General features: G+C 38.0%; 1 protein-coding gene across 1 annotated transcript in view; it reads right to left on the bottom strand.

Annotated features, from left to right (window-relative positions):
• The window catches only part of CPNE8 (copine 8), a 113,212-nt gene that overhangs the window by 17,573 nt on the left and 68,953 nt on the right, over positions 1-26,686 (bottom strand). The window contains exons 11-16 of the mRNA XM_075145844.1: positions 25,960-26,035; positions 16,836-16,889; positions 13,900-13,961; positions 3,982-4,028; positions 3,051-3,232; positions 967-1,094 (exon numbers count right to left, since the gene is read on the bottom strand). Of these exons, the coding sequence (XP_075001945.1) occupies positions 967-1,094; positions 3,051-3,232; positions 3,982-4,028; positions 13,900-13,961; positions 16,836-16,889; positions 25,960-26,035 (549 nt within the window). The remainder of the gene's footprint in view (positions 1-966; positions 1,095-3,050; positions 3,233-3,981; positions 4,029-13,899; positions 13,962-16,835; positions 16,890-25,959; positions 26,036-26,686) is intronic.

Here is a 26,686-nt window from a genome sequence, read left to right as displayed (position 1 = left end):
TAACTGAAATCAGCTATCTAGCCATGCTGGGGTGCACAGAAAATTCTTTGCACCATAGAATTTGCAAATTATTTTTCATTGGGCTGTAGAACTACCAACAGCAAGAACAGATAGTAAATAAGTATTTCTTGCTACAACAATACTATTGTGCAAGCTCATAAATAAAACATTAACAGTACAATGATTTATACATCCCTACTGCTTTATTTTATAAACATTAGTTCTTTCTCTGTACCTATAAATAAAATAAAATCTGTTCAGGTAGTTACTCAGCTAAATTATCTGAGCCATTTCACTTTTCCTATACCAACACATGGAGTTATACTGTAAGTCAAGATCTTGTCTGCCAAAATAAGGCAACATTATCCTTCTTAAGAAACTTCTACAAACACAAGAAGGGTTTTACTTTAAGAAGTCAGATGAGATGTTGCATAACACAACACCATGGCTCCCCAACGGTGGCTGCTCTGCTATTGCCTTAACTGTACCACTACCAGGTGGGAATTTTTGCCACAGAGAGCCCTGGAAAATTTTGTTGACATTTTGGACGTTTTGAGATTAGAGGAACTACATATGCCTAAAAAAATTGCATTTTATAAATTTTTTGATAGATTTATGTCTTTTCTGTGAAGCAAAATTTCTGTGCTCCAAAGGACAAAAAGGAACATGGCAGAGTGATCTCACAAAAATTTTCTTTCATTATGATTTCTCCTAAGATTTTAACACAGGGTGGATCAACTGGATCACTTGTATTTATTTTTAATCAGTGATGAAATTCTGCATAATACTAGCACATGGTCTTCAAACCTACTCAAAGGTACAAATTAATCATGTTAGACTGAATAAACAAAACAACTGTAAATACCTTTTTCAATGTTTAGCATCATGTAAAACTGTTAGCCTTTCATATGTGATAGTTGTACTGACAATAAGAAGTTTTTGCAAAGTACCTGTTGTGATGCTTACCTGGCTACATGATTAATTACAGGGGCAAAGTTTGTTGGTCCATAAAGCTGTACAGACTTGAGACTCCTGTAATATGCCTCCATTACACCATCAATTCCATGGCAGTATGGATTTTGAGGGTTTCCATTCTAATGAAAATAAGAGATGATTAATCACTAAAAGTAATTACGAAGCAAAAATTATGTAGATTAGTGAATGCTACCCAATGTACATTTTTAAATGGCAAAGACCTAAGCATTCTAGGATCTATTCAGAGAGTTTACTACAAATGCCCAACGTAAGTGCCATGGCTGGTTGTAAGCGTTAACTGCCTAGGGAAGGAGGTTCTAGCAGCCTCATGTTATATGCAGTCTGAACTGGAACTGGTTCCTAGGCATAAATACCATCTTAAGTGGAATTAAACAGTCTATCTTACATGCAACAATAACAGGCATTTCCTTGTGTGGATTTAAGGTATGAATTACAGGGCAGATGTAAAACTGGAATCATGCTTAGGAGCACCGTCCTGGATCAATGATTTCTTATTTTAAAAATGTGAAAAAAAGAAATGGTAGCCAGATCCTGATGTTCATGCATCAGGATGTGAGTATAACGCAAACTATAAACTTTTTGTTGTTTTGGTACAATGTTTCTGCACTGGAAAACTGATTTTCAACCTGGTATACACAGATGAAGAAAGGAACTTATTCTTCAGGAACCCACTGAAATGGCTGGGACTGTAAATTCTTTGGGTAGGCATTTTACTACCTATCTCCATAATGACTCTATAATGAGGATACCTATTTACAGATGACAATACAAACATACAAGCTAAATCCCAGATTAATGACCCATGTCAGGCCAGACAAATGATCCATGAAAGGCTTCAAAACCTTCCAAATCACCTTACTCTCCTTCATATGCCAACACCTCATTGGCTTAATGTGCCAGCATCTCATTCTGAGGTAGTGTATACCTCCCTGAGAATCTAGAAAAGCAAAGGGGATTGTTCATGGAATTGATCTAGAACGTTAAAAGACAGTGCTGAAAACACTGCTTAGCATTAAATGGGAGACACCCATATATGTTTATATATGGAGGAAGGAAAAAAAAGACTGTTTTTTCCTCTGTAAAAGCACCACAATGCCTCATGAATTAACTAAATTAATTTTAGAAACAGTTCAGTTTTAAAACTGAAAGTAGCCAGGAATAAGTCTGCTGTTTTAATAGCTTAAGATTACGTGTATCAATATATTTGAACTTGCTACACAAAAGTCCAAAGAAAGTCTGTGATTCAAATGAGTATCTGCAATTGCACCTGTTTTAAATTACTATCCATGTGGAAAACCTTTCCTTGAGATAAGACATGTGGCATTGTTTTCTAGCACAGGCTGACAGAAGAAATACACATCTACAATCACTAGTCTTCTGCCATGTCTTTGCTGCTATCTAACTAAAACTCACCTGATATACCTACATTTGCTGTAATTCTGACAACTTTATCCTACTCAGAGAAGAACAAAAAACTCAAAATAAGCAAGTAGATAAACATCCACACTAATCACAAGCATCAGTTATAACGCATCAACCTTTCTGGCAAATCCTGTTAGATTTTAGGTTTGTAATTTAACTGGCACATGGACCAGTCTCAGATTTGTTCTTGTCACCTCAGCTTATAGTCCACTTAGTTATCTCTATGTCTCTAAACTAGCAGCCTGTAAAAGATAAAGAGATCTCAGAAAATGACAGAGAACAATAACAATAATAATGACAGATTATCTTGGATCATGATTCACTTGCTTCTTAAAATAGATTAGCTTCAGTCTGAAGTCTTTCAAGCATCTGTTTCTCACGCTGCTACAGCTGAGGTTAAAGATGATTACTTTTCTTTATTACTATTTTTGGCCTACAGGGTCTTCTTGACTCTGGATTTCCCTCAGTAACTTCACTATGATGAAACATTTTGAAACAGTCTTTTAGACAGAAGAATTAGCACATTCTCTGTTCTTTACTTGTCCAGTAATTGCTTAAGACTGCAACCTTAACTCCCAAAGTTTTGCTGTAGTAAAGAAATTCAAACAATATATAAATATTTATTTACTTACCAGTGCAAATTCATGTGATACTCTTCCATCTGGAGGCAGTCTAGCTCCAAAACCTAGAGCTGGGAACATTTTATCGCTATCATAGTCCTGAATTATTTCACCTACTGCTTTCAATGCCATGCCGTAAGCATTTAGCTGATAGGGATTCATGTAGTGCAGTGAAGTAGGCTGTGAAGGGTTACCTGTTGAAGCAAGGATCAGATTTACTTTAAAACTGAATCACTTCAAAATTTTCTTTCTTAAAAGTGATATAAATCTAAGAAAGCAGAAATTGAAAAGAAAAGATCACGACAAGAAAATGAACTTATTGCCTATACACATAACTGTGGTTTATCAGGTAAAAATGCAATGTTCTGAATACATTTTTAATAGTTAACAGTAGGAGCTGTAAACTTTTTCAGCATTGAAAGGGCAGCAAGAAACTGTGATTGAACTTGTAAATTTGTGTCATTTTAAAATATGATATACACTTTTAAGATGAAATTTACAAAAGCATTATGACATTCTGAAAGCAGCTTTGGAGGAGGATCAAAACTTATCTCTGCTTCACCCCACTTCAGCCTCACACCACCTGAAACTCCTTTCTTCTGCCCCTTTTAATGGGGTCTTTTAAGTTAACCGATTTTCTCCCAGGAATAATGAAGAAACAAAACAAAAAAATCAGAAAGTACACAAATATTTGCAAACTGCTCCTACTTATTCACTTTTATATGTAGCTTTTTCAATTTTTATCTGTTCTGTTTGTCCTGCTTTTCTGGACAGGAATTGGCCTCTAGTCTATTGCTCAGCAAAATGCAATCCTGATTCCAGGCGGTGTCAGGCATACAGGTAATAATACAATGAAGTTAAGCAGAATACTGATATAGATACATACACACACACATGTTGAACACAGCACATACATACAGAAGATGTTTATTTTTACTCTTACCATTTGAGGCTGTGAAATCAATAGCTACTGTGAAATTGATTTGGGTTCTGTAGAAAAAGCAAATAACAATTCTTATTAATAGTTTTACTGTTATGTGGAGAAATAAACAAGAGATTATAATGTTGTTTGTGGACAAACTGTAGGACACTGACTTTCTAATACTGGAAATAAACACTGAAAATACTCTTTTATAAGGTTCCAGCCTACAGCTACACAACTATTTCATTAACATACTGAAAACAGTTACTTTACTCCATCCTTCCTTTTTTCATTGTTTATGAAAAATTGATAAGGTTATTAACATCCATAAACATTATTAATTCATTTTCAACAGTCATGGAAGACTTTGACAAAGGAAGTAGGCTTTCACTAATCTGCTCCTTTTCTTAACATTAAAACTGTGTCTTCAATCAGAACGTGTTTGAAATCATGCTATGCATAAAATCTTTGGACAAGATATCATAGTTTTTGGCAGTGGATTTCTTTCATGTGAACATTGTCAATACTTTGAGTGAGCGCATCAAGGTAATTGTTGGCAGACTAAAGTAAAATCTGGAAGCAGGAATATTAAGATCTGTATTTGGAGCAGTAGCTAAATAAAGCCATTATCGTGCATGGATCAGTTGTTAGCATAGACAGAAAAATTAATCATTAATAGACTTTTACAGAGTGACAATCCAATTAAACGCAGTTCTGTTCTGCAACTTCCTTCAGGACAAAATACTGTCGTTCCGGAGATAATCTCTTAGCTAGTAAGACTCTATCAGGAAAAAGAGTTTGTATGATTTTGAAAATTGACTTTTTTGCTCAGATTGAGTCTTTTACATATTCCTTCAAATTTCTGCCTCTCAATGAGTGCAACTATGAACTTAATGGTCAAATTAGCAAAGATTAAAGCTCTTTGAAAGTTACTGAACAGATTTAGCTCATGCACAATTTAGATTAAACATCAACAATCTGACACCTGGCCTTGCAGTAGTGGTTTTACTGCTCAAATAACCTGACGTGCCCAGAGAAAATACTATTTATTTCATAAAAAGCTGGGTATGAAAAAAAATTAACATGGAATCATTTTATCATATTGATCAAGGCTAACACAAACTAAGCTAGGTTACGGGTGGACTCTGTCTCCAAAAAGTGGTAAAAGCCTACCAATGCCCACAGTATCAAGAAGAGTCCTTGGAACACGGTCAGCCTGGAATATGTTTAAAACTGCTGTGGCCTCAATATGGACTTCAGCAAAAAACCAGTGAAAGCTGCTGCAATGTCTGAAAAGTTCAGAGACCTAAGCTTTATGAGAGAAGTTTTCTGCCAATACTTCTGCATTCTGCTTTATGCAGTTTCACCAAAAAATTTTTAACGGCATGACAAGTCAGATTTTCTTTGATCTGTACCCAAATGTCAGGCCCTGTGGCTTCTTAATCACAATGTCCTTCTGCACTGGCAGTTAAGTTGTAAGAATAAAGATCCTAAGAAGTGCGTGTCAACTAGTTTTCTACCACTATCACCATAGCGTGCAGAAAAGTTGTCTTCCTCAGATAAGAACAGGTTAGGAAAAACAACAACAAAAAAGTCTAATAAAATACCATTTCTAGATTTATGCTTAGAGTCCTTATTGGCACTGCTAAGCAAAACTGCTTTTGGGCTATAATCTCCCTGTACTTAAATTCTAAGGGCTTTGGTGTGGTGCAATGTTTGAAGAGTAAAACAAGACTCCTCCAAGCATTACATGTCAGGTACATCAAGTACAGAAATCCTTCAGTGTGCTGAAGAACGCGTCAGTGAGAAAAAAACCTCAAACAGCTTTTCCTCTGCATAAGAACAGCAAAACTTATTTGTAAACTCATTTTCTGGATCAGCTATTCTGATCCAATTGGTAAGAAGAAATAGAGTTTCACGGATTCTGAATTCAAGACAGAAACAAGAGAAAGCACAGTAAAAGAAGATTAAAAAGGAAAATGGCTAACAGAAGTGAAAGAAAAAATCTTGAAACAACATCTAATGGCAAAAAGAACAGAGTCAATTTTCATGTGACTACAGCTAATGACTGACAGCATCAGGTTCTGCAGTATTCCTCAAAGCAGTGTATCTGTATTAAATATATACTGCTCCAGATAACAGAAACCCATCTGGTAAACTAGAAAAACTCCCCTTCCCATTTACAATCCACTGTAACCTGGACTACAATTTTTGTCCAAGCAGAAGAGTACGCATATTATAGTATCTGCCAATTTGACAACTATAAAAATCATGATATAAAATAAGATCAAAACAGATGTCTACATCTCTAGAATTTGCTTCCATCTGTATGTACATTTCGATGATACCGCTATATAAAAACATGCAAGAACTTAAACCAATTACTTGATTTCAACAATTTATAGATGACTGTACATAGATTAGATTTCAGTTTCCTAAAGATAGGTTCCTAATGTTATTTTAGAGTCCCCAGGGTACTTAGTACACCATGGAAATTTTTGGGAGTCTAAAATGGCATTAAATGCCCAGCTGGATCCCACTGTTAATGCAACTGTCACTTTGTATTATGGACTCATGACAACAGAGAACGTCACTCATGTCTTACAGAGAACCAGGAAAGCTAGAACAAACTCTGTTAGGGCAAACCTGCAGTGTGATCACCCTATGTTTTCAATGACCATTTTGTTTCATATATCATACAACATATGTATGGAGAAAAGGAGGCTGAGGGGAGACCTTATTGCGCTCTACAACTACCTGAAGGGAGGTTGTAGCGAGGTGGGTGTCGGTCTCTTCTCCCAAGTAACAAACGATGGGACAAGAGGAAATGGCCTCAAGTTGTGCCAGGGGAGGTTTGGACTGGATATTAGGAGAAATTTCTTCACTGAAACGATTGTCAAGCACTGGAACAGGCTGCCCGGGGAAGTGGTGGAGTCACCATCCCTGGAAGTATTTAAAAGATGTGTAGGTGTGGTGCTTAGGGACATGGTTTAGTGGTGGAGTTGGCAGTGTTAACGGTTGGACTCAATGATCTTAAAGGTCTTTTCCAACCTAAATGATTTTATGATTCTGTATCAGAAACAACCCTCTGAATATGATCTCATGGAAAGGAGAGATAGAAGCCTAAGTTACACAAGGCACCTGTGTCCTCTGAGGAAAGGAATAATAAATTGCAAAAAGGTACAAAATAAAGGTCAACCCTTGAAGTCAAAATTATCAAAATGTAATTAAACCTTTTTTGAACACAAAACTGGATCTTTCAAACAAACAATTCAACTTCAAATTAGTACCACTGGAGAAAATATTTTCAAAAGCAGCTCTAATATTGTGAACATGTGTATTTTGTGCAAAAGATTGTTAAGAAAAGGTATTAATTTCTCTGCTGTTTCACCAGGACTGAAAAAATTAACCAGCCATAACTAAAAAATTAATCCAGGAAGGCTAATTTAAAAGCTATGTGTCATGAAAACATCAGATAAACTACTTCGGAAGCCAAATGGGATGACTGGGAAATTAATCTGGATGACATTTTAAGAAGTGTTTTCATGGTAACCCATTTTATTCTAGAACCAAATTAAACGTAATGAATATATCTGAAAGTCCACTGTCCTGTTTTTATTTCTACTACATGTTTTATTTCTTTTTAACAGACTAATTCTTAGGTTGTATCAAGTACACGTTATTTGGTTATTATTAACATATTAACCTTCATCAACAATAATGTATTTTTTTATAAGATTATTGATTACTGTATTTTGTGTAAGGGACATTAGCTGAAAAATCATTAATTCAGAATAAGGATGCTCAAAATTTAAAAAAGCATATAAAATTGAAGTCTTTGAGACAAATTTAGGTGCCTGATTAAATGATGCAAATTTTAAAACACATCAAGACAACAAAATTTACTAGTTTTGATAAGGAAATTCTTTGGCTAAGGCTGTGTCCCTGCTTTTCCAGCTGTATACTTCTCCAAGGAGCTACATTAAAAGCTCATGACACACGCTACATCAGTGATGTTGCGAAGTCATGAGACTTTGCACAAAAGCCACTAAAATACTGACACCTGGCTAGGCAGGCTGAGCTGCTGAATGTCCTGTCCCAAGGGAGAACTCGGGTAGAATGCCCAAGCACAGCAATGTGCCTTATGGATTCAGCGCTGGATCAGATCACTACTACTCTGCCAGAACTTAGTTGGTATAGAAAAACATGATCTATTTGATACCTGGACAGGTGATTTTACCCTATATTACCACGAGAAATGAAGAAAGTATCTTAAAAGGAAGAGTAATCTTCACCTCGCAACCACAGAGCAGCCATTTTGTTTGTTTCTTTGGGAAAGCAAGGTGAAACCTATCGTCTTTTAATAAGAACTCTGTCAGCACTGATATACATAAGGGAACAAACTAAGCCTGGATGTAGCTTTTGACTAGGCTTGATAATATTTGTAATTATTAGGTTTTTTCTTAAGCAGTACATTGGAAGGCAACATGAATTTCCTCCTGTGGCTTCGGAGTGACAACCAGCTGGTCTGGTAGCGGGGGGAAGCTGTTGAAGGTTTGAGGACCACTTACTGTGCAGAACTCTACGACGGAGCTAATGGAGTAACTAACACTACCAAGAGTCTGTATCCTCTCCATGACATTTAAGTCCCCAGTGACAGTTATTTTATAATTTCCTCTTTGCAGATGCTTGTTTGGCCAAATGCTATATCAAGATAAAGAAGATTTTCCTGATAAAGGGTCTACAAGATCTTCCTCTTATGTAGTCTTATTACTCCTCATTATTCGCCAAGGATACAAGAAATATATGGTAAAGCCTCTGAAATATGTAGCTATGGCAGCCCTTGCTTCATAACTGTATCTCACACCAGGTCTCCTCCGAACATCAAATATGCATGCCATTACATTATATGGTATACTGGTTGGATGAAAATAGCTGTCATGAAAGGAGTTCTAAATTTGCATTTTGACCACCAATGATTTAATACAGTTCAGTTAAAAATGTATGTCCAAAGCCCTTAGAATCCAAACAACGTGTGGGTGTTCATTTCCAAAAAACTGGATGACGGTAAGGCTTTTAACATGATGGGAGGAAAACATTTCCTCTTATCTTCCACTAATCTGGGACAGAAGAGATGACTTAATATTTTTGAGTTGCAAAAGGATTCAGCTCCTGAATTTTATTGATTTACAAATGCCTAGAGTAACTTGTTAGCCCACTCCCTATTCTAATAAGTCAAACGGGCTAGAAACTTCTGCACAGAAATATCCTTTCCGTCCACTAAGTCTTGCAGCTTTTTGGCTCCTGATCTCTATTCCAGACAAAAACAGAGCAGACTCTAAGCTAACTGCTGTTTGACAGTCATTCCTGTAAACCAGGATAATTTTAACTGCATTCCTCTTCAAAGCTGTATCCCTTAAGTCCTGAGCTTATTCATACATTTGGAGGGTTTTGATAGGAATATGTTATTATTTGTTAAGTGGTAGGAGAAATCCGATTTTGAAATATACATTAATTTTAGCACAATGTACCTATTTTAAATGTGGGAAGGACAGTGTGGCAAAATATGTGATTAAGCATCAAGATGTAAGGAAAAGCCAGCTGCTAAGATGGCACCGCTTGATGTAATATTCAGATGCAAAAGAGACATCCACCTCTTTCCTGCCATATTGCTATAAAACCCAGTGTTATGTAGTAAAACGAAATTAGAATTTACGGACAAACTTCTATTTCATTCTTCAAAGCTCTTTAAAAAAACAACAGTCACACTGATGATACTTATAATGGAATCCCACTTAAACAGATGCAGACTCAATGAAATCAATACTGTAATCCCAATTTGTCGCAGTTAAAGCTGTCAAGATTTCCATTAAATCAGTATTAGTTCTAGACACCTCAAATCAATTACAATGAAAGTTCTGAACATGAAGTATTTCATAAGCATCCATTTATAGAAGAGCTAATATTGTGTCTATTGCAGAATCAGTGTTTTCTTCCCCTTGCCTAACTAAATGGAAGAAAAATAGAGAACTAAAAAAAAAAAAAAATTTTTGGAGGACATACTTGATGGGAAAACAGACTGATTAATGAAAAAATCTTCTCTTCCCCCTTCCTTCAAAAGCTGTCACCTGGACTGCAACTGGTATGTAGTAGTATTAAATGAGATGAATGAAGGAAGAGAGAAGCCAAGAAAATGACTCTGAGTCTCAGCCTCCTGGTCATGTTTACAAAACTGTATAGGTTGCAGAAAGAAAGGTAACATTTTATACAAGTATTTCTACAGTGTTCATTGGCATGTACATAGAAATAACTGTATGAATCACTAAACAAGATTCTATATAAAATAATTAAACGATAAGTATTACTGCTCATACTTCTAAGCACAGAGCATTCTGCTGAATTATACTCTTTTTATATAAAAGAAGAAAAAAGCTCAAGTGGTAATTATTAATATCACAAGTCTTCTTTCTTGCAGTTACAAAGATATATACAAAATATCAATAAGAACAACAAAGTATTATTTGTATTCAAAATTTCTATTATTTGTCTATAGAATGTAGATAATTAGGTTTATTAAGTTGTATTGTAACATCTCAGTGAGAAATGCGATAAGCCACCCTAACAAGATTACATATGCACCCACTATGTTGTTTTCTTTCCAAATTTAGATATAAAACTTAATTCCTCAGTTCATTACACACACTCTTCTCGTAGAGACAAATTTTGAATGAATGGGGAATAAGATGGTTGTGGCATATATGTACAACATACTTCAAAATACAAACAGCTACACTAGAGGTAAAACTGTTTCTTCATGCATTTGTGTATACATATACTTCATTCAATACAAACTTTTCGTAAACATGGATGGATGGCCATTTTCTACTTCTGTTAAAGTCCACAACAGGAATGTTCCTGAGAAAGGCAACAGCAGTCCTAATAAAAGTAACCTGTTTCTCTCAAACTCTAGGATTCTCTACTAAAACCAGAACACTTGCACAAATCAGAAGGGCTCCACAACAGATCGACCATGACTGTTCATATGGAAATCACATCCAGAACCTTGATGCTCCAAGTACTCTTCTGTTATCTCAAGAAGCTGTCTATCTGTAACTCACAGTGATTCAAAGCAGGCACAACAAGCCATACTGATCATTGGAAATGGACTCAGAAACACAGAAATAACTGGTTTCCTAACTATGGCAACCTAGGTGCCTCAGGAACAACTTGTCAAGCAAATGTGCTGATAGAATTCTTTATAGCATATAGAGTCAACATATTCTTCAGCTGTTAAAGATGCAGTAGTACCTTGACAGCATGCCTGACCTATATTAGGAAGTTTTACCTTTGCTAACTGTAACAGATTCTAATGCAGTCAACAACTGAATTGCATCCTCTCTGAGGAGAAACTGTAGGATCCAAAGAGTGCAAACAGACAATAAGTATTCCAGCAGCAGTGTTTCCAGTTAACTGAACTAAACTGGAGGTAAGGATAGCAATTCTAGAAGAGCTTGATAGTTTGCAGTCCAGAAGCATCCTGGAACAAAGTGTAGGGGTCCTGAGTGTACTAAAAAGCCTTTTAATGGCTAAAGAGACTCACCTTGGCCCTCTGCCACATGCCCCCCCCCATTGGCTCAGGAGCCCCATTTCAGCTCAGCCTTCAGTCCCTGCTTGAGCTATGTCAGAGGAGTATGGGTCTCCAGCTCAGCCAAGCCCATGCCTGGCCATGGACTCCATTAATCCAGATCCTGACCCATGGACTGACTTCCTGGCTTGACCTCCTTGCCTTGTCCACCATAGGCCTGCCTGGCAATCTGTCCTGGTTTTGGCTGGGATGGAGTTAATTTTCTTCCTAGTAGCTGGTATAGTGCTGGGTTTTGGGTTTAGTATGAGAAGAATGTTGATAACACACTGATGTTTTAGTTGTTGCTAAGCAGTGCTTACACTAAATCAAGGACTTTTCAGCTTCTCATGCTCTACCGACTGAGAAGGCTGGAGATGCACAAGAAGCTGGGAGGGGGCACAGCCAGGACAGCTGACCCAAACTGGCCAAAGGGATATTCCATACCATATGACGTCATGCTCAATATATAAACTAGGACCCGATCCTGACCCGGATCTGTGGTTTGCCTTCCCAGCCTGACCTCAGTCTGCCTTATCACCACAAACCTCCCTGATGATCTGGACTCTTAATTGAGCCTGGCCACCACCTCTGGGCCTGCCCTGCTTGCCTTGCCCATGTACTGTACAACTGGGCCCTGGCTGGTGAGACCCTGCCCTGCCAGCCATGCTACTCAGCTCCGCTCCCAGCTCCCCACCCATTCTGGGGAGGGCCGGCTGCTCCCTGACACAGCCCCTTCCCTCCACTAATGTGTCCCACTACTTACAGGCCTCAATGATGGGCCTATAGAACTCACTCTGAAGGTCACCCATAACCTGTCGTGTATACCATACAACATTGTAATATCAAACAATCAAATCTGAAATGTAGCAGAGGCTTTGCATGCTATTCAAATGAGAAAATATGTTCAGCCACCAAAAAGCGAGCAAATGAGCAAGTCAAATCACAAATTTCTCCAAAGATATTGAGTAAGAATTTTAAAGAGAATACATCTACATCCATGTTAAAAACCCTAATTAAGCATTCCCATTTTTAAGTACTATGCATAAAATATTCTTGTTAGGTTTAATCTGTGTTTTGAGATACATAACAGACTGAATTCACCCTTAGTGAAGATATTTATTTTCTTGGATGGAGATCGAACAGCAGTGAATTTGGATCTTCTAACTTTAAAATTTAACTGTTTGGGAGAACTGAAACATCAAAGAGGCTATTAGTCCTTGAGAGAGAAAAAAATTACACTCTGCAGCAGCCCATGGGTTAGGGTCAACAGTTTGGAGTACATCTTAACAATGATCCATTCCCTCTACAAGGTATCAGTTCAGTATGGAGTACAACCTCAGGTTGTGGTTTTTCAAAACCTTGAATACAATGGCAGTCGAGATAGCTTACCAACAGTTTCTCTGTAGCTAACAATTATGATTGGGGGCATCACTTTAACTTAATGAACTTCAGTGATGAATGTTTTAGGAATAAACCTTAAGCACATTCTCATCTGTAGCATTACCACTGTTGGGAACAAAGGCAAAGCCCTATATTGCTGCTGCCAAAACACAACATAGACTTCTTTTTTATTTCAGCTGAAGCCTGGTTGAAGACTGGCACAAAAAAAGTAACTTGTTCCTTCACAGGTAATCAATGGTCTAAAATAAATGTGGAATGCATATTCAGACTGTATGCCTCAAAAATGCATGTTAAGTGCCTGGGAATGTATAACAAATTATTTCCATTTATCTTAAAAAGTAGTAGTGTTCTGGCAGGGAGGTTAAGAGCCAGGAATTTCTGAGATTTGCTCCCATTTCCAGGCATGTTCTAGGGTAAGCCATTTGATGCTTCTGTCTCTACTTCCCTTTTGGGAAAATGACAATAAATGAGAAATTGAACTTGTTATAAGTTTTACATAATTAGTATTGAAAAAATGCCTTTGAAGGGGAAAGGCTCTAAATAAATGCCAATATTAAATACACCAAAGGTCAGTGTAATCAGAAGAAATAAAACAGCATTTTACTAATTTAATAGTATATAGATAATTCTCTTTCAGTTAATCCAATTTTCACTGGCTGATCAGAGGTTATTACTCAATCTCAGTGTTTTAGTACCAATACCAATTCCAACATTGTAAGCGAAGTTCCATAACTTAACTTATGTCAATAACTATCTGCAGGTTCTATGTAGAAAAGTACAGTCTCTAAAATGAGGAAACAATACAGCTCTTTACAGATACACTTAGAGTCATCATATGCAAAATACATATACAAATTATTAGTGAATTACAATGAGATTGTGAAAACAAGAAAGGTTTGTTGCCAATCACATACCCGCCTTTAATATAGTCAAGGAATGAAACTTCTGTTTCAATTAGGAAGGAAAGCAATGTTACCTGAAAGCAAATAAAAGAGAGTCAGACATTAATTGTCATTTTCCAGTTGAACAAATAGAGACATAAGCACAATGTTTTTGGAACTCTATCCTTAAGATGTAATTTCCTACAGTATTAGGGAAAAAAGATAAAAAAAAAAACAAAACAAAACTATTTCAATAGGCAGTTCTTGAAAGGGAAGAGACAAATTTGGAAGTCTACTACAATTGAGGGTTTTTTTTTGTTGTGGTTTGTTTTTTGCCTTTTTTTTTTTTTTTTCCTTAGCAAAAGGTAAGGAATGGAAGATTGTATTCCAGGGCAGGTTACCACATGCATGTCTTCCGGTCATTGTGCACTACATCTACACAAGAATATTAGAGGCTAGATGATAATGCATCTATTCTACAAGTACTTCAACACTGTTTAAAGAACTCAATTACAATTATTTATGTAATTTCTCATCTCACATAAAATGTGGTATTGAGTATTGATGCAAGTCAAGAATGCAAAAATCTAGTAAATTATACATACATGTGAAATATATAAAAAATGCAGAGATAAGAAATTTCTTCAGTCCCAGCTTTTATCATTCAGAAATGATATAGGTCCAAAACACAGACATTGGTCTAAAAGCTTTACTGGAATTTCCAGCATTTGAGTCACATAAGTATAAACTCAAGTGGAAAAGATCCAGCATTTAAGTTCTTCATATACCACACAACACAAATTTTGTCACAAAATTTGATTTACCTTCAACTGCAGCAAAATATAAAAATTAAATATATTCCTAAATTGTAAACTTGGACTCAGAATGAGATTACAGGTAGTAATTCTGTCTTCTATCATACTTCCTTTGTCACAGGTTCTTTGTGATTCTTAGCGTCTTGCAAAGTTTAAAACCATCAAATTACCTTTCTAGTTGAGAACAGAAGACCATAACAAAGATCTACCAGACTATCAGTAGCATAGTTTTGCATATAAGACTGAAATTTCTAAGCATTTTCCCACTGGACACATTTTAATGGTTCATCTGTTATTACAGCTGGTCATCTTACTCCTAATTAGTTTAAGCAAATGTTTTCCGTGAATCTGATTTAAAAAGGTAAAAAATGGAAACAGACAACACCCTTCCAAAGTGGCCAAAGTGTTTACTTCCATACAGACAATGACTACCAATGTTCCAAGTTTTACACAGTCAATTTTAAATTTCACTACTGTGCTTTGTTCGAAACTAATCATATATTCTGAAACATTTCTCCTTAGTATGTCTGAATTTAAAACAACCCCTTAAATAATAATGAATTGAGATGGCTATTGTATGTACATAGTCCTTAAAAGCAGCAGTGAGATAGCAGTCAATGATCTACATCCACTTTACTTAAAGTTTTCCAGAAGCCAAATTCCTATTAGTAAGAATAATGGTCTTGGTGCCTGGTTTGAAAATTTAGAAATCCATGAGATAAAGAATATCTTGGGTGAATGACAGGGAGAAAAAAACAAAACTGCAGACAAACTCATAGGAAAGTGACAATTTGGAGAAGCGTAAAGGAAGCCTGAAGGACTAATAGAAGCAAGGGCAAATGGGGGCAAAGAGGACTTGATAAAGAAAAGAAATTACAAAATCAACAGTAGAGAACACTGGTAGAGAAGGAAAGAGGAAAGAAAATTGCTAATAACTGTTTATTGGAAATTTCCATGTAATTTGAGAAAAAGGATAACAAGACACAGTTGATTTTGTCTGTCCAAACATGAGTAAAATATGTTCTTTCAAATGCAGACAGGTACATGTGAAGGTGTTAAAATATTTAAAACCAAAATCAACAGGAAAATGAATCATGTAAATGCATTTTTTTGCTCTTCTGTACCTGCATTTTTGAGTACACTTACTTTTAGTATTGATTTAAAATAATCATTTTTCATAAGTTTCTGACTCATTAATTTGGCGTAATAGAACTTTATTTTAACATGCTAAATCAAGGTAAAAGGAATATGTTAGCAAAAAATAAATTATCTAACAAATCAGATCTTGTATGGTAAATTTTCATGGACAAGCTGCTTCTGCCTATTTTTTACAATTTAAAGCAGAGGTACAAAATAAATGTTTATTTTCCTACTGATGAACAGACCTATACAAGAATGTGAAAGTGAGAAAACATTCCTTCAAGGCTACAGTTCAGAGTCAAAGTAGCCCTACTGACTTCAGTGGAACTGTTCATATGGAAAAAAACCTACGCACTGGATGTGTTTTCAAAAAACATATCTTATATCTGATTAGGTTTTCCAATATACAATTCTTCAACATTTATCTTCATTTTTTTGTAAACATCATGCATGCCAGAACACAGAAGCTGAGAAAGTGCTGAAAGAAATTATTTGCATTGCTAGCAAATGGTTCACAAAACAGAATATGGAATATGAACAAAAGGACATTAAACTCTCATCCCAAACTAAACTAACAGATCTTTCAACATAAATTTACAAAAACCTGTTGGTAATCCAAAATATTGACTCTTTTTGGTTTAGCCATGATAACCATACTAGCTTTTACTGATGCTAGCTCAGCAGTTAAATTTAAAAAGAAAATTGACTTTTAAAAGTGCAGATATGTTTCAGATAAAAGTTAATAGTGTTCAGTCCAATAATTTCAAGAATTTGACTGAAATTTTGGTATAACTCATTTTGGAAATCATTGGCAACTTAACAGCACACTTGGACACAGCTTTTATCAGATTCTTCAAATTAAAAAAATCTGAAAATAAATGCTGTATAAGAGTAAATAGTTTATTGTTGTGGCCTTCACAGCAGGTTCTTTTCTAATTCTGTTAAATTACAAGTCAACTACACTGTTTCAAGAGAAAACAAAAGCATCCAGTAACATAAAATATATTTACTTACTGTTCCAGAATTAACATACTTTTTCTTTTTTCCTTTTTTCTTTGGATTTATTACCTAGAAACACAGATACGAATATTAAAGCAGTATGATTTATGATTTAACATAAAGATAAGTGTTAAGATACTTTCAATGCAGAAAGTAGTCTATTTTCAGTGGATTCTAAATTTATTCATCATATTTACTTATGCACTTCAATGCTGGGATATATGCATATTTGAAAACAGGTGAATTTATCTTCATGTAAGATGAAGTAAGGTAAGCCAGTGCTGTTATTCACATTTGACAAATAGGGGACCAGGGCAACAGAGGTGAGAGTGTTCATTAAATCTGAGTGCTCAGTGAAACACTTCTTCGAATTTTCACAAGATTCTGCATTTTTCTGCATTCCTGATTCCAGTGTTTCAGTGGACCGTGTCACCACTTCATCTCACAATGTACCTCTTCACATTCCAGTTAATTTGTTTCCATCTTCTCCTCAGTATTATCTGAGAAACATGAGAGTTGTTCTATTCCTAGTTTCTGTATTTGGTGCAATAACAGGATCTGGCGGACAGGAAGAGTAATCGGGGGGGACAGATCATACCGTGCCAGAATAGAAAATAGTCAGTATTTTCATGAAAAAGGCACAGACCACCACTTGACTGTCGTACAGGAGTTGTGGGGGCTCAATGCACTCCCCATACACAAGAATCTTCACGGAACTAGACTACAAAGCATTAAACAGTTTTCTTGAATGTCTTCAACACACACCTATAAAATTTCTCACCTTAGCTGTCAATAAAAATTGTTTCCCTTCTGAATACCTACCCATTCAAAGGCAAGTCTTAGTCAGTTTCATTACATACACATTAAAATGTACTCCTGCTTTTTTCAAAATTGCACATGGAATTGGAAGCAAAACATTATTTTGTTAATTAGGTTGATCAACTATCTCCTATATAACTAGGAAACTCAAATCCTTGTGGCTTACTGCCAAGTTTTACTGTAAACTGCTCACAGATGTTCTGTGAATGACAAGGAATGAAAACATTCCCAACTGAAATCTTAGTCACTTAACTGCTATAAAATATTTAAACAATTTTGCCTGAAAATGGGAAAAATAGTAATACATGTCTTCCAAAAATTCTCTCCCCTCAACCAAAATGAAATTACATTTAAAGATCATATTCCTTGCACAACACAGAACAGCTGTGAAATGTAAGGCAGAAAGAGATAACTATCATTTGAGGTCTTCCCAAACAGTTTAAACAAAAGTGACTCTTTCTTCCCCTCCAGTATGCCACACAGTTATCCGGTAAGTATTCTTAAAAGCTTTTACTGCCTTACACATATATAAGCCCTTTAACACTTAAAAAGACCCAAATAACCCTTGTCCCTCCTATTAACAGTGTCTTGACTGGTGAGCAATGGATTAAATCTGTGTAATGGTGGTTTATACACAATGCAGTAATTCTTGTTGAACCAGAATATTAGCCAGAAAGTGACTCCTGCTGACAATTGCCCAGAAGAGGAAGATGAAGGTAACAGACTGCCTGCCTGCCCTGTGGCCCTTCATTCACAACTCTCCAGAATCCAGTGGTCAGGTCTCAGTTAGCAGCATATTTCTTGCCAGCAGTCATTAAGTGCCAAAAAGGAGATTCATCTGAATCTTTCCTTCATGTAACTTTACAATTTGCTTCTTAGGAATTACTAGGAAATGCACTAGAGCTTGGAGTGAAATATCATGGGAAACAAGGCATCTACTTGGTATCAAAGATTAATTAAATCACAGCTTGTCTCTCTCCTATAATTCCAGGTACTATAATTATTATAATATTTATCTGTTTTTTTTCTCAAATTTCAGATAACTTTATGAATAAAACAACATTTTTCAGCCTCTGAATGCCTTACACCCCTGCAGTAACCTAGGAAGCTACATGAACTCTTACCTATTAAAAAAACGGTCAACTGAAAACAGCTTGTTATAGCAACATTTCTAATCTGAAAATATGGGACACCCGCACAAACACAAATTTCTCTACCTGCCTTGGGTCAATTTATAAATGCAAAAGAATTAAAAAAGAATTTGTCCAGTCTCTTTTGTTCTGGTATTGCACAGACTCATCAAGTAGAAGCAGTACCAAAGTACAGAGGATTGCAGTGTGGGGAGGCAAACATGGGATGCTCAGGAAATGTATGCTATTGCTGGGACTAAGATATTGATACTGTATTTAAGAAACTGCAAAATGATTTAAGATGTTTTGACAAAATATTCCTGGTAGGGTAGGAGTCATGTCAGTGATACAACAGGAGAGGACATTTTCACTGCACAGAGTAATCTGTGCTGTGACACTATCCATAGGAAACTGCTGTAAATTACAGTAATTCTGGGGTTGATCTTGGATCTAAATAAGAAAAAACCCCATGGCTTTCAGTTATCTTTGTCCTGCTTTGCGCAGCAGCACCTTTGCTCATCTTCAAAATAAAAGTGCAGCACATAATTGGAGCACCCTCCTTCCCTACCTTGCATTTAGTGCTTGCCTAAACCATCATATTTGTGATCACCTATATTAGGAATATGAAATTTTACAAAATACTGATGTTTAATGGCAGTAGTCCAAGACCAATTAAAGGATAGCTTAAGGAATAACAAAGATCTGCACACCATACAGAAAAAAAACAGGCTATAGCCACATAGGCTTGTCTTCTCATTATTAGCAAGAATATCTTTCCATGAGGAAGAAAAAACACATTTCAGTTCTGAGACACACTGTGCACGCAAACTGCATGATGCTGTAACTCATGGTGCAAATACAGAAGCTGACCTAAATCCTTCAAAAAGCATACCTAAAACCTGGAAGAAGGTCTTCAGTATTTATTCTGAGGGACATAAGAGGTCTTGAAATTAAACTACCTACCACGACTAATTAGCTGGATTTGTCTTACATCTGAATCACCCTTGGGAGAAGCAGAACTGAAAGAGGTTCCAACCACGGGATTAAGACTGCATCAACGAAGACCTTGCAGACAGGCTGGTCAGGAGTTTCACCATTCTGGACACATATGCGAGTCTAAATTCAGGAACAGGCTCTCCTACCAGAATGGACAAAGAGGGAATAGAACCACAGTCCTCAAGACAGCTAGTCATAGAACCATCCCAAAAGCAACTACAGCCCATATGAATCCACAAGTCACCAGGTGGCATCACATAGGAGAAGTGCCTATATTACCTGCAGTATAATTTGAAAGCAAATTAGCTGCTAATTTGAAAGAGGAGGTGCTCAAACTAACAAGACTACGTTAAAGTAAGATTTGGTGGAAAAAGCTATTTGTGTTTTTTCAGATGGCACATATGACCATTGTTGATGTTAGGGTGAGCCTTAGATATTACTTTCCCCTGGGGAAGGTGGGCAGGGAGGGATAAGATCAAAATCTTGGCTTCTGGTAACACTCGAGATCAAGGATAGAGTCACTAAAGAAATACCAATAAAAGTATCACACACAATGTCCCAGCTAGAAGCTGGGAAGGAGCTCCAGAATACGAGAAAGAAGAAATACTTTTAGGGACTTCCAAAACAACAGGGAAAAAGAAAAATTCTAAGTGCCTTATTTTTCTTCAGTTCCTATACTTGATCTGCATTATGTAAGACAAGGGTTGAAACTGCTGATGCAGTAAGAGGACCCATTTTATGCTACCAGAACTTCTAGAGAGCCGGAAGGCTCTGTGTATGATGACATTTCCGAAGAGAGGGCTGCTTTTAACTAGAAAAATCCTGCTGGTAATCAGACCTAGGAATGGGCATTTGTACTGTGCTGTGATGACAGCGATCTATTGCATAAGGGTAAGAGTCAAGGTCTAACCCAAAAGACCAAGGCTCCAAACACCCAGGCAAAATGAAGGCAATTTCTAGTAGGATGCACTGTCACCTTTCCTATATTTCCCTTAGGCACTTTGGCAGATGCTGTATTTTCCTGGGTTATGTTCATTACTCAACTGATACAAACATCTTGTAAGTTCATTAGAGAGGAGACTATAGCCTCTTCAATGTGAAAGAAAGGAAAACACAACTAAACTTAAAACTGGACCATTCCTGTCTTTAATACTATTTATAAACTCTGAAAGGGACAAAAGATCTCATATTTTATAATCATTTTATTTTTATAAAGGATCTGTCAAAGAGTTGTCAGACAGATATACTGTTTGGAAATCATAAAAAAAAAGCACACCAAAAATGTCTACCTATAACACACAGTTCTTTGGGTTCATGACTCCGTGATCTGAAGCACTGAATATGAACTTCATACTCAGACTCTTTTAAGGTTCCTCTATTTCTTAGGACACCTTAGGACAATAAATACAGCACAGACTGTACCTTGCCTAAACAGTAGTTTTCTTGTGTTGTATGAATGCTCATATCCAGAAATGGAAGACAGCAAAAATGAGAACAGAATTAACTGAGAAAGACAACAAAATATTGACATTAAAAATAAAACAAAGGCGGCTCTTTGCAAATCTCAGTAAGTGAGGCTATGAAAGACCTACAGAGCAAAACCTACAGATTCAGCACTTCACCTTAGAGAAACTGAAAGTATCTGGCACAATCCATACTCTTTGTCTATGAGCATGTGTGAGATGAAGGGTGCTAAAAAGCTTTAACACAAATGGCTGGACATATGCATACATATGTGAAAATGCAATAGCACGTATTTTCACACAGGGGAATACACAGGTGCCTAGAATACATGCATTATTTCCATGTGAAAATTGCTACTCTTGAGCCCTTGCACAGGGAGTATTTCTTTATGGTAATGCTGCTCTAATTAAGCAGACCACCTGTTCCAAACACCACCACCACATCAGTATCACAAGACAGGTATGGGGTTTTGTGCAAATGCATCAAGAATGCCTATCATCAGAATGGTGAATTAAATGCTTACGTACTGCTGTGTACCTAAGCACTAGGCTACTGCTGGGTGAAAAAGGAATGGTAAAAGGAAACACAGGGCAATCAGGCAACTAGACTTAGTTGCCTATCACCCATATCACCTAAATTAGGGGTAGTACTTCCCGGCTTTTGTATACACACACACAAAAAAAAAGGAAGTGGAACTTGAAACACTCCACATTGTTTTACCATGGAAAGAAACCAATTCCTTTTACAGGAATTCTGGAAGACAATTCCAAGTACACGATGCAATACAGTGCAGACACTTGAGATAGACCTAGACAAGCCAACATGTGTACACAGCATAGTATCCTACCTCTGGTCCCAAAGGGAGGATAACCATGTTATATCATAGAATCATAGAATCATACAGGTTGGAAAAGACCTCTAAGATCATCGTGTCCAACCGTCAACCCAACACCACCATGCCCACTACACCATGTCCCTAAGGGCCTCATCTACACGTCTTTTAAATACCTCCAGGGATGGTGACTCCACCACTTCCCTGGGCAGCCTGTTCCAAGGCCTGACCACTCTTTCAGTAAAGAAATTTCTCCTAATGTCCAATCTAAACCTCCCTCGGCGCAACTTGAGGCCATTTCCTCTTGTCCTATCGCTAGTTACTTGGCAGAAGAGACCAACACCCACCTCGCTACAACCTCCTTTCAGGTAGTTGTAGAGCGCGATGAGGTCTCCCCTCAGCCTCCTCTTCTCCAGACTAAACAACCCCAGTTCCCTCAGCCGCTCCTCATAAGGCTTCTGCTCCAGGCCCTTCACCAGCTTCGTTGCCCTCCTCTGGACACGCTCCAGCACCTCCATGTCCTTCTTGTAGTGAGGGGCCCAAAACTGAACACAGCATTCGAGGTGCGGCCTCACCAGTGCCCAGTACAGGGGCACGATCACCTCCCTACTCCTGCTGGCCACACTATTTCTGATACAGGCCAGGATGCCGTTGGCCTTCTTGGCCACCTGAGCACACTGCCGGCTCATGTTCAGCCGGCTGTCAATCAGCACCCCCAGGTCCTTTTCCTCTGGGCAGCTTTCCAGCCACTCTTCCCCAAGCCTGTAGCGTTGCCTGGGGTTGTTGTGGCCGAAGTGCAGGACCCGGCACTTGGCCTTGTTGAACCTCATACAGTTGGCCTCGGCCCATCGATCCAGCCTGTCCAGGTCCCTCTGCAGAGCCTTCCTACCCTCCAGCAGATCAACACTCCCGCCCAGCTTGGTGTTGTCTGCAAACTTACTGAGGGAGCACTCGATCCCCTCATCCAGATCGTTGATAAAGATATTGAACAAGACCGGCCCCAGTACTGAGCCCTGGGGAACACCGCTCGTGACCGGCCGCCAACTGGATTTAACTCCGTTGACCACAACTCTCTGGGCTCGGCCGTCCAGCCAGTTTTTTACCCAGCGAAGAGTGCACCTGTCTAGGCCGTGAGCCGCCAGCTTCTCTAGGAGAATGCCGTGGGAGACAGTGTCAAAGGCCTTACTGAAGTCCAAGTAGACCACATCCACTGCCTTTCCCTCATCCACTAGGCGGGTCACCTGGTCATAGAAGGAGATCAGGTTGGTCAAGCAGGACCTGCCTTCCATGAACCCGTGCTGGCTGGGCCTGATCCCCTGGTTGTCCCGGACGTGGCTCGTGAGCACCCTCAAAACCAACCGCTCCATGATCTTCCCCGGCACCGAGGTCAGGCTGACCGGCCTGTAGTTCCCCGGATCCTCCCTCCGGCCCTTCTTGTAGATGGGAGTCACATTGGCAAGCCTCCAGTCATCCGGGACCTCCCCAGTTAACCAGGACTGCTGGTAAATGATGGAGAGCGGCTCGGCAAGCTCCTCCGCCAGCTCCCTCAGTACCCTCGGGTGGATCCCATCCGGCCCCATAGACTTGTGAGCGTCCAGGTGGCATAGCAGGTCATTAACTTCATCCTCTTGAATTATGGGGGGTTTATCCTGCTCGTCGTCCATGTCTTCCAGCTCAGGGGGCTGAGTACCCTGAGGATAACCACTCTGACTACTAAAGACTGAGGCAAAGAAGGCGTTGAGTACCTCAGCCTTTTCCTCATCCTTGGTGGCAACGTTCCCCCCCGCATCCAATAGAGGATGGAGATTCTCCTTGGCTCTCCTTTTGTCATTAACATACTTATAAAAGCATTTTTTGTTGTCTCTCACGACAGTGGCCAGGTTGAGTTCTAGCCGGGCTTTTGCCTTTCTAATTTCCTCTCTGCACGACCTAACGCGATCTCTGTACTCTTCCTGAGCACCAGAACTGATCATCAGACTAAGACAATCTAGGCAGAACTTACTAGATCAGATGCAGCATAACTCTAACTCACCTGTACTGCTTCTAACTGGGGAGCACATTCACAGTATTTGAAGTTACAGTACTACACACTGCTACCTACTGAAGATAAAGCTAAAGTGATCCAAGTTATGCATAAAAATAATGGGGACTCAAAACGTAAAATGAAATTTCTTGGATCTATAAAAACATAAGCTGGAGTTTAACACCGCAGAATGTAACGTATTTCCTTAGGGAGAGTCTTTAAGTTGACACCCCTTCTCAGTGACAAAATAAATTTTAAATCTTTTTCTCCTATTGCCTCTCCTTATTTAACACATTTTGAAGTTTCACGATACATTTCTCATTCCATACTGAGATTCTTCTGGGATATTAATTTTAAAATGAAGTTTTAATGCAGAAGTCTTAACGCTTAGACTTTTTTTTTGCAGTCAATTTTTTGTGCCCGAATATGGGATAATTTTTAAAGGGACTTTTCCAAAAAAGAAAAAAAATGCTAAAAATTAGTCCCTTTATGACACTTTAAGTTTGTGCATCTCAATTTTTGTTTGCACAAACTCATTGGTTGCTTCTGAGAATAAATTAAAACGTATTTTGAAGATTCAGTAAAGTCTGATCTTGGAAAAAAAAATTCACTTTTTTGCAAATCCCAATAATCTCAGACTAAATTAAGAAAGAAGTCTTAAACTAGGGATTTATTAGATCTGAAATAAACAAGCCTGCACAGTTTTGGGCACAGGGCCCTGAGGAGAAAAGAGAAGAGAAGGAAGACTAAGAGGGAATGTGGATGTAGTCTGCATTCACCTACAATACACGGTAAGGTCTTACCACAGTCAGAAGTCATCCAACAATATAAAACTCTATAATTGAATTGACAACTGCCTGTCAATCCCAGTAGCTGGCAGATGCATAAATCCTAAACTGGAAATAAGATGCAAATTTTCAAGCAAAGATAGTAACTGATTACATGAAAAACCCTACCAATATGTAAGGTAAATTCTCCGTCACTTGTAAGCCCTGCATCAAAACTCTGAAGATTCTAAAGTCTGCACTTAAGACCAAAGGCATGTGACTCTGCATCTTATGTAGAAATCACCAGATATTCTTTGGATAGGAGAAAATAGCATACAACACATCTAACAGTTGGCAAAAGAAGAAATAAATGACAAATTGTTCATACACAAATGGGGGTAACCCAGTATTTCCTCCAAGTTATGTCATACCAACCCAGCTGCTTGAAGTGCTCTTCTTGCCCTATCACAGCCCAGCACGCATACACATGCACACTACCTATCTGTCTTTAAATCTTTTTATAGAATCATAGAATCATTTAGGTTGGAAAAGACCTTTAAGATCATCGAGTCCAACCGTGAACCTAGCACTGCCAAGTCCACCACTAAACCACATCCCTAAGCACCACATCCACACATCTTTTAAATACCTCCAGGGACGGTGACTCCACCACTTCCCTGGGCAGCCTGTTCCAATGCTTGACAACCCTTTCAGTGAAGAAATTTTTCCTAATATCCAATCCAAACCTCCCCTGGCACAACTTGAGGCCATTTCCTCTTGTCCTATCGCTTGTTACTTGGCAGAAGAGACTGACACCCACCTCACTACAACCTCCTTTCAGGTAGTTGTAGAGATCGATGAGGTCTCCCTCAGCCTCCTTTTCTCCAGGCTAAACAACCCCAGTTCCCTCAGCTGCTCCTCATAAGGCTTGTGCTCTTATGAAGCAACACTTTTAGATTCTCTGTTCTTCTTTATAAAAGGAGAAATGTGAAATAATTCCAAAGTTTGAATTTAACAAGCACTGTGCAGATTTGACCAGTTTGCCATGAAAACATTGGAAGTGTTCTCATTCATTTCCTGAAAGTGAGAAAATACTTACAATACTTACCTCATACACGTTGAACTGAGATTGTCCTCTCGACAACTCTCTGTAACTTGTTGTGAATTCTCCGATGAAATCATGGCTGTATAAAAAAAGTTTTTAAATGAAATGCACAGCATTTAGTAATTTAAACATGTATTACATCTATTCATGTAAAAGAGAAGCACAGCCAATATGAACTGACACTCAAGAAAGGAGCAATGGCAAAAGATACAATTTGCTTAAAAACCTTTATTTTTCCCTCTGTTGTGTGTTCACTCTGTTAGTAATAAAAATTTAGAGACGAAAAGTATTAACTTAAATCTTTCTGATGGCTTCTGCTTAACTTAGCTGCACGGTGAGGAGTAGGTTGTAAATTAGTGATCTGACCCCAATGTAAGCTTACAGCATCTGAAAAACCAGAGTGGGCTATCAAAGACTATCACCATTTTCTCACTGGGTGACCACTGGCATCACAGACTCTGAACTGTGTGCAAGACTATGTAAGAGTGTGAAAGGATAACTTAAACCAGAAAAGACCAGCCCTACCAATTTGTATAATGTGACATTGAATGGTACTTTTAAGGGGAAGATCCAAAGCTTATTTCAGCTGCTATGTCTTCCCATCTGGGAGGAGAAAAGCAATCCACTGAGCCTACTCAGCTTACGGTATTAGACACCACTGGAAAGCAGATCTTAACCTAACACTAAAGCAGTGGTTATCAAGACTCTCCTTTCTAAATTCTATTCCTGC

This window comes from Calonectris borealis, chromosome 1 (assembly GCF_964195595.1).
Source record: "Calonectris borealis chromosome 1, bCalBor7.hap1.2, whole genome shotgun sequence".
Lineage (NCBI taxonomy): Eukaryota > Metazoa > Chordata > Aves > Procellariiformes > Procellariidae > Calonectris > Calonectris borealis.
The sequence above is the reverse complement of the archived record's forward strand: the minus strand, read 5'-3'. Positions and strand labels throughout refer to the sequence as shown.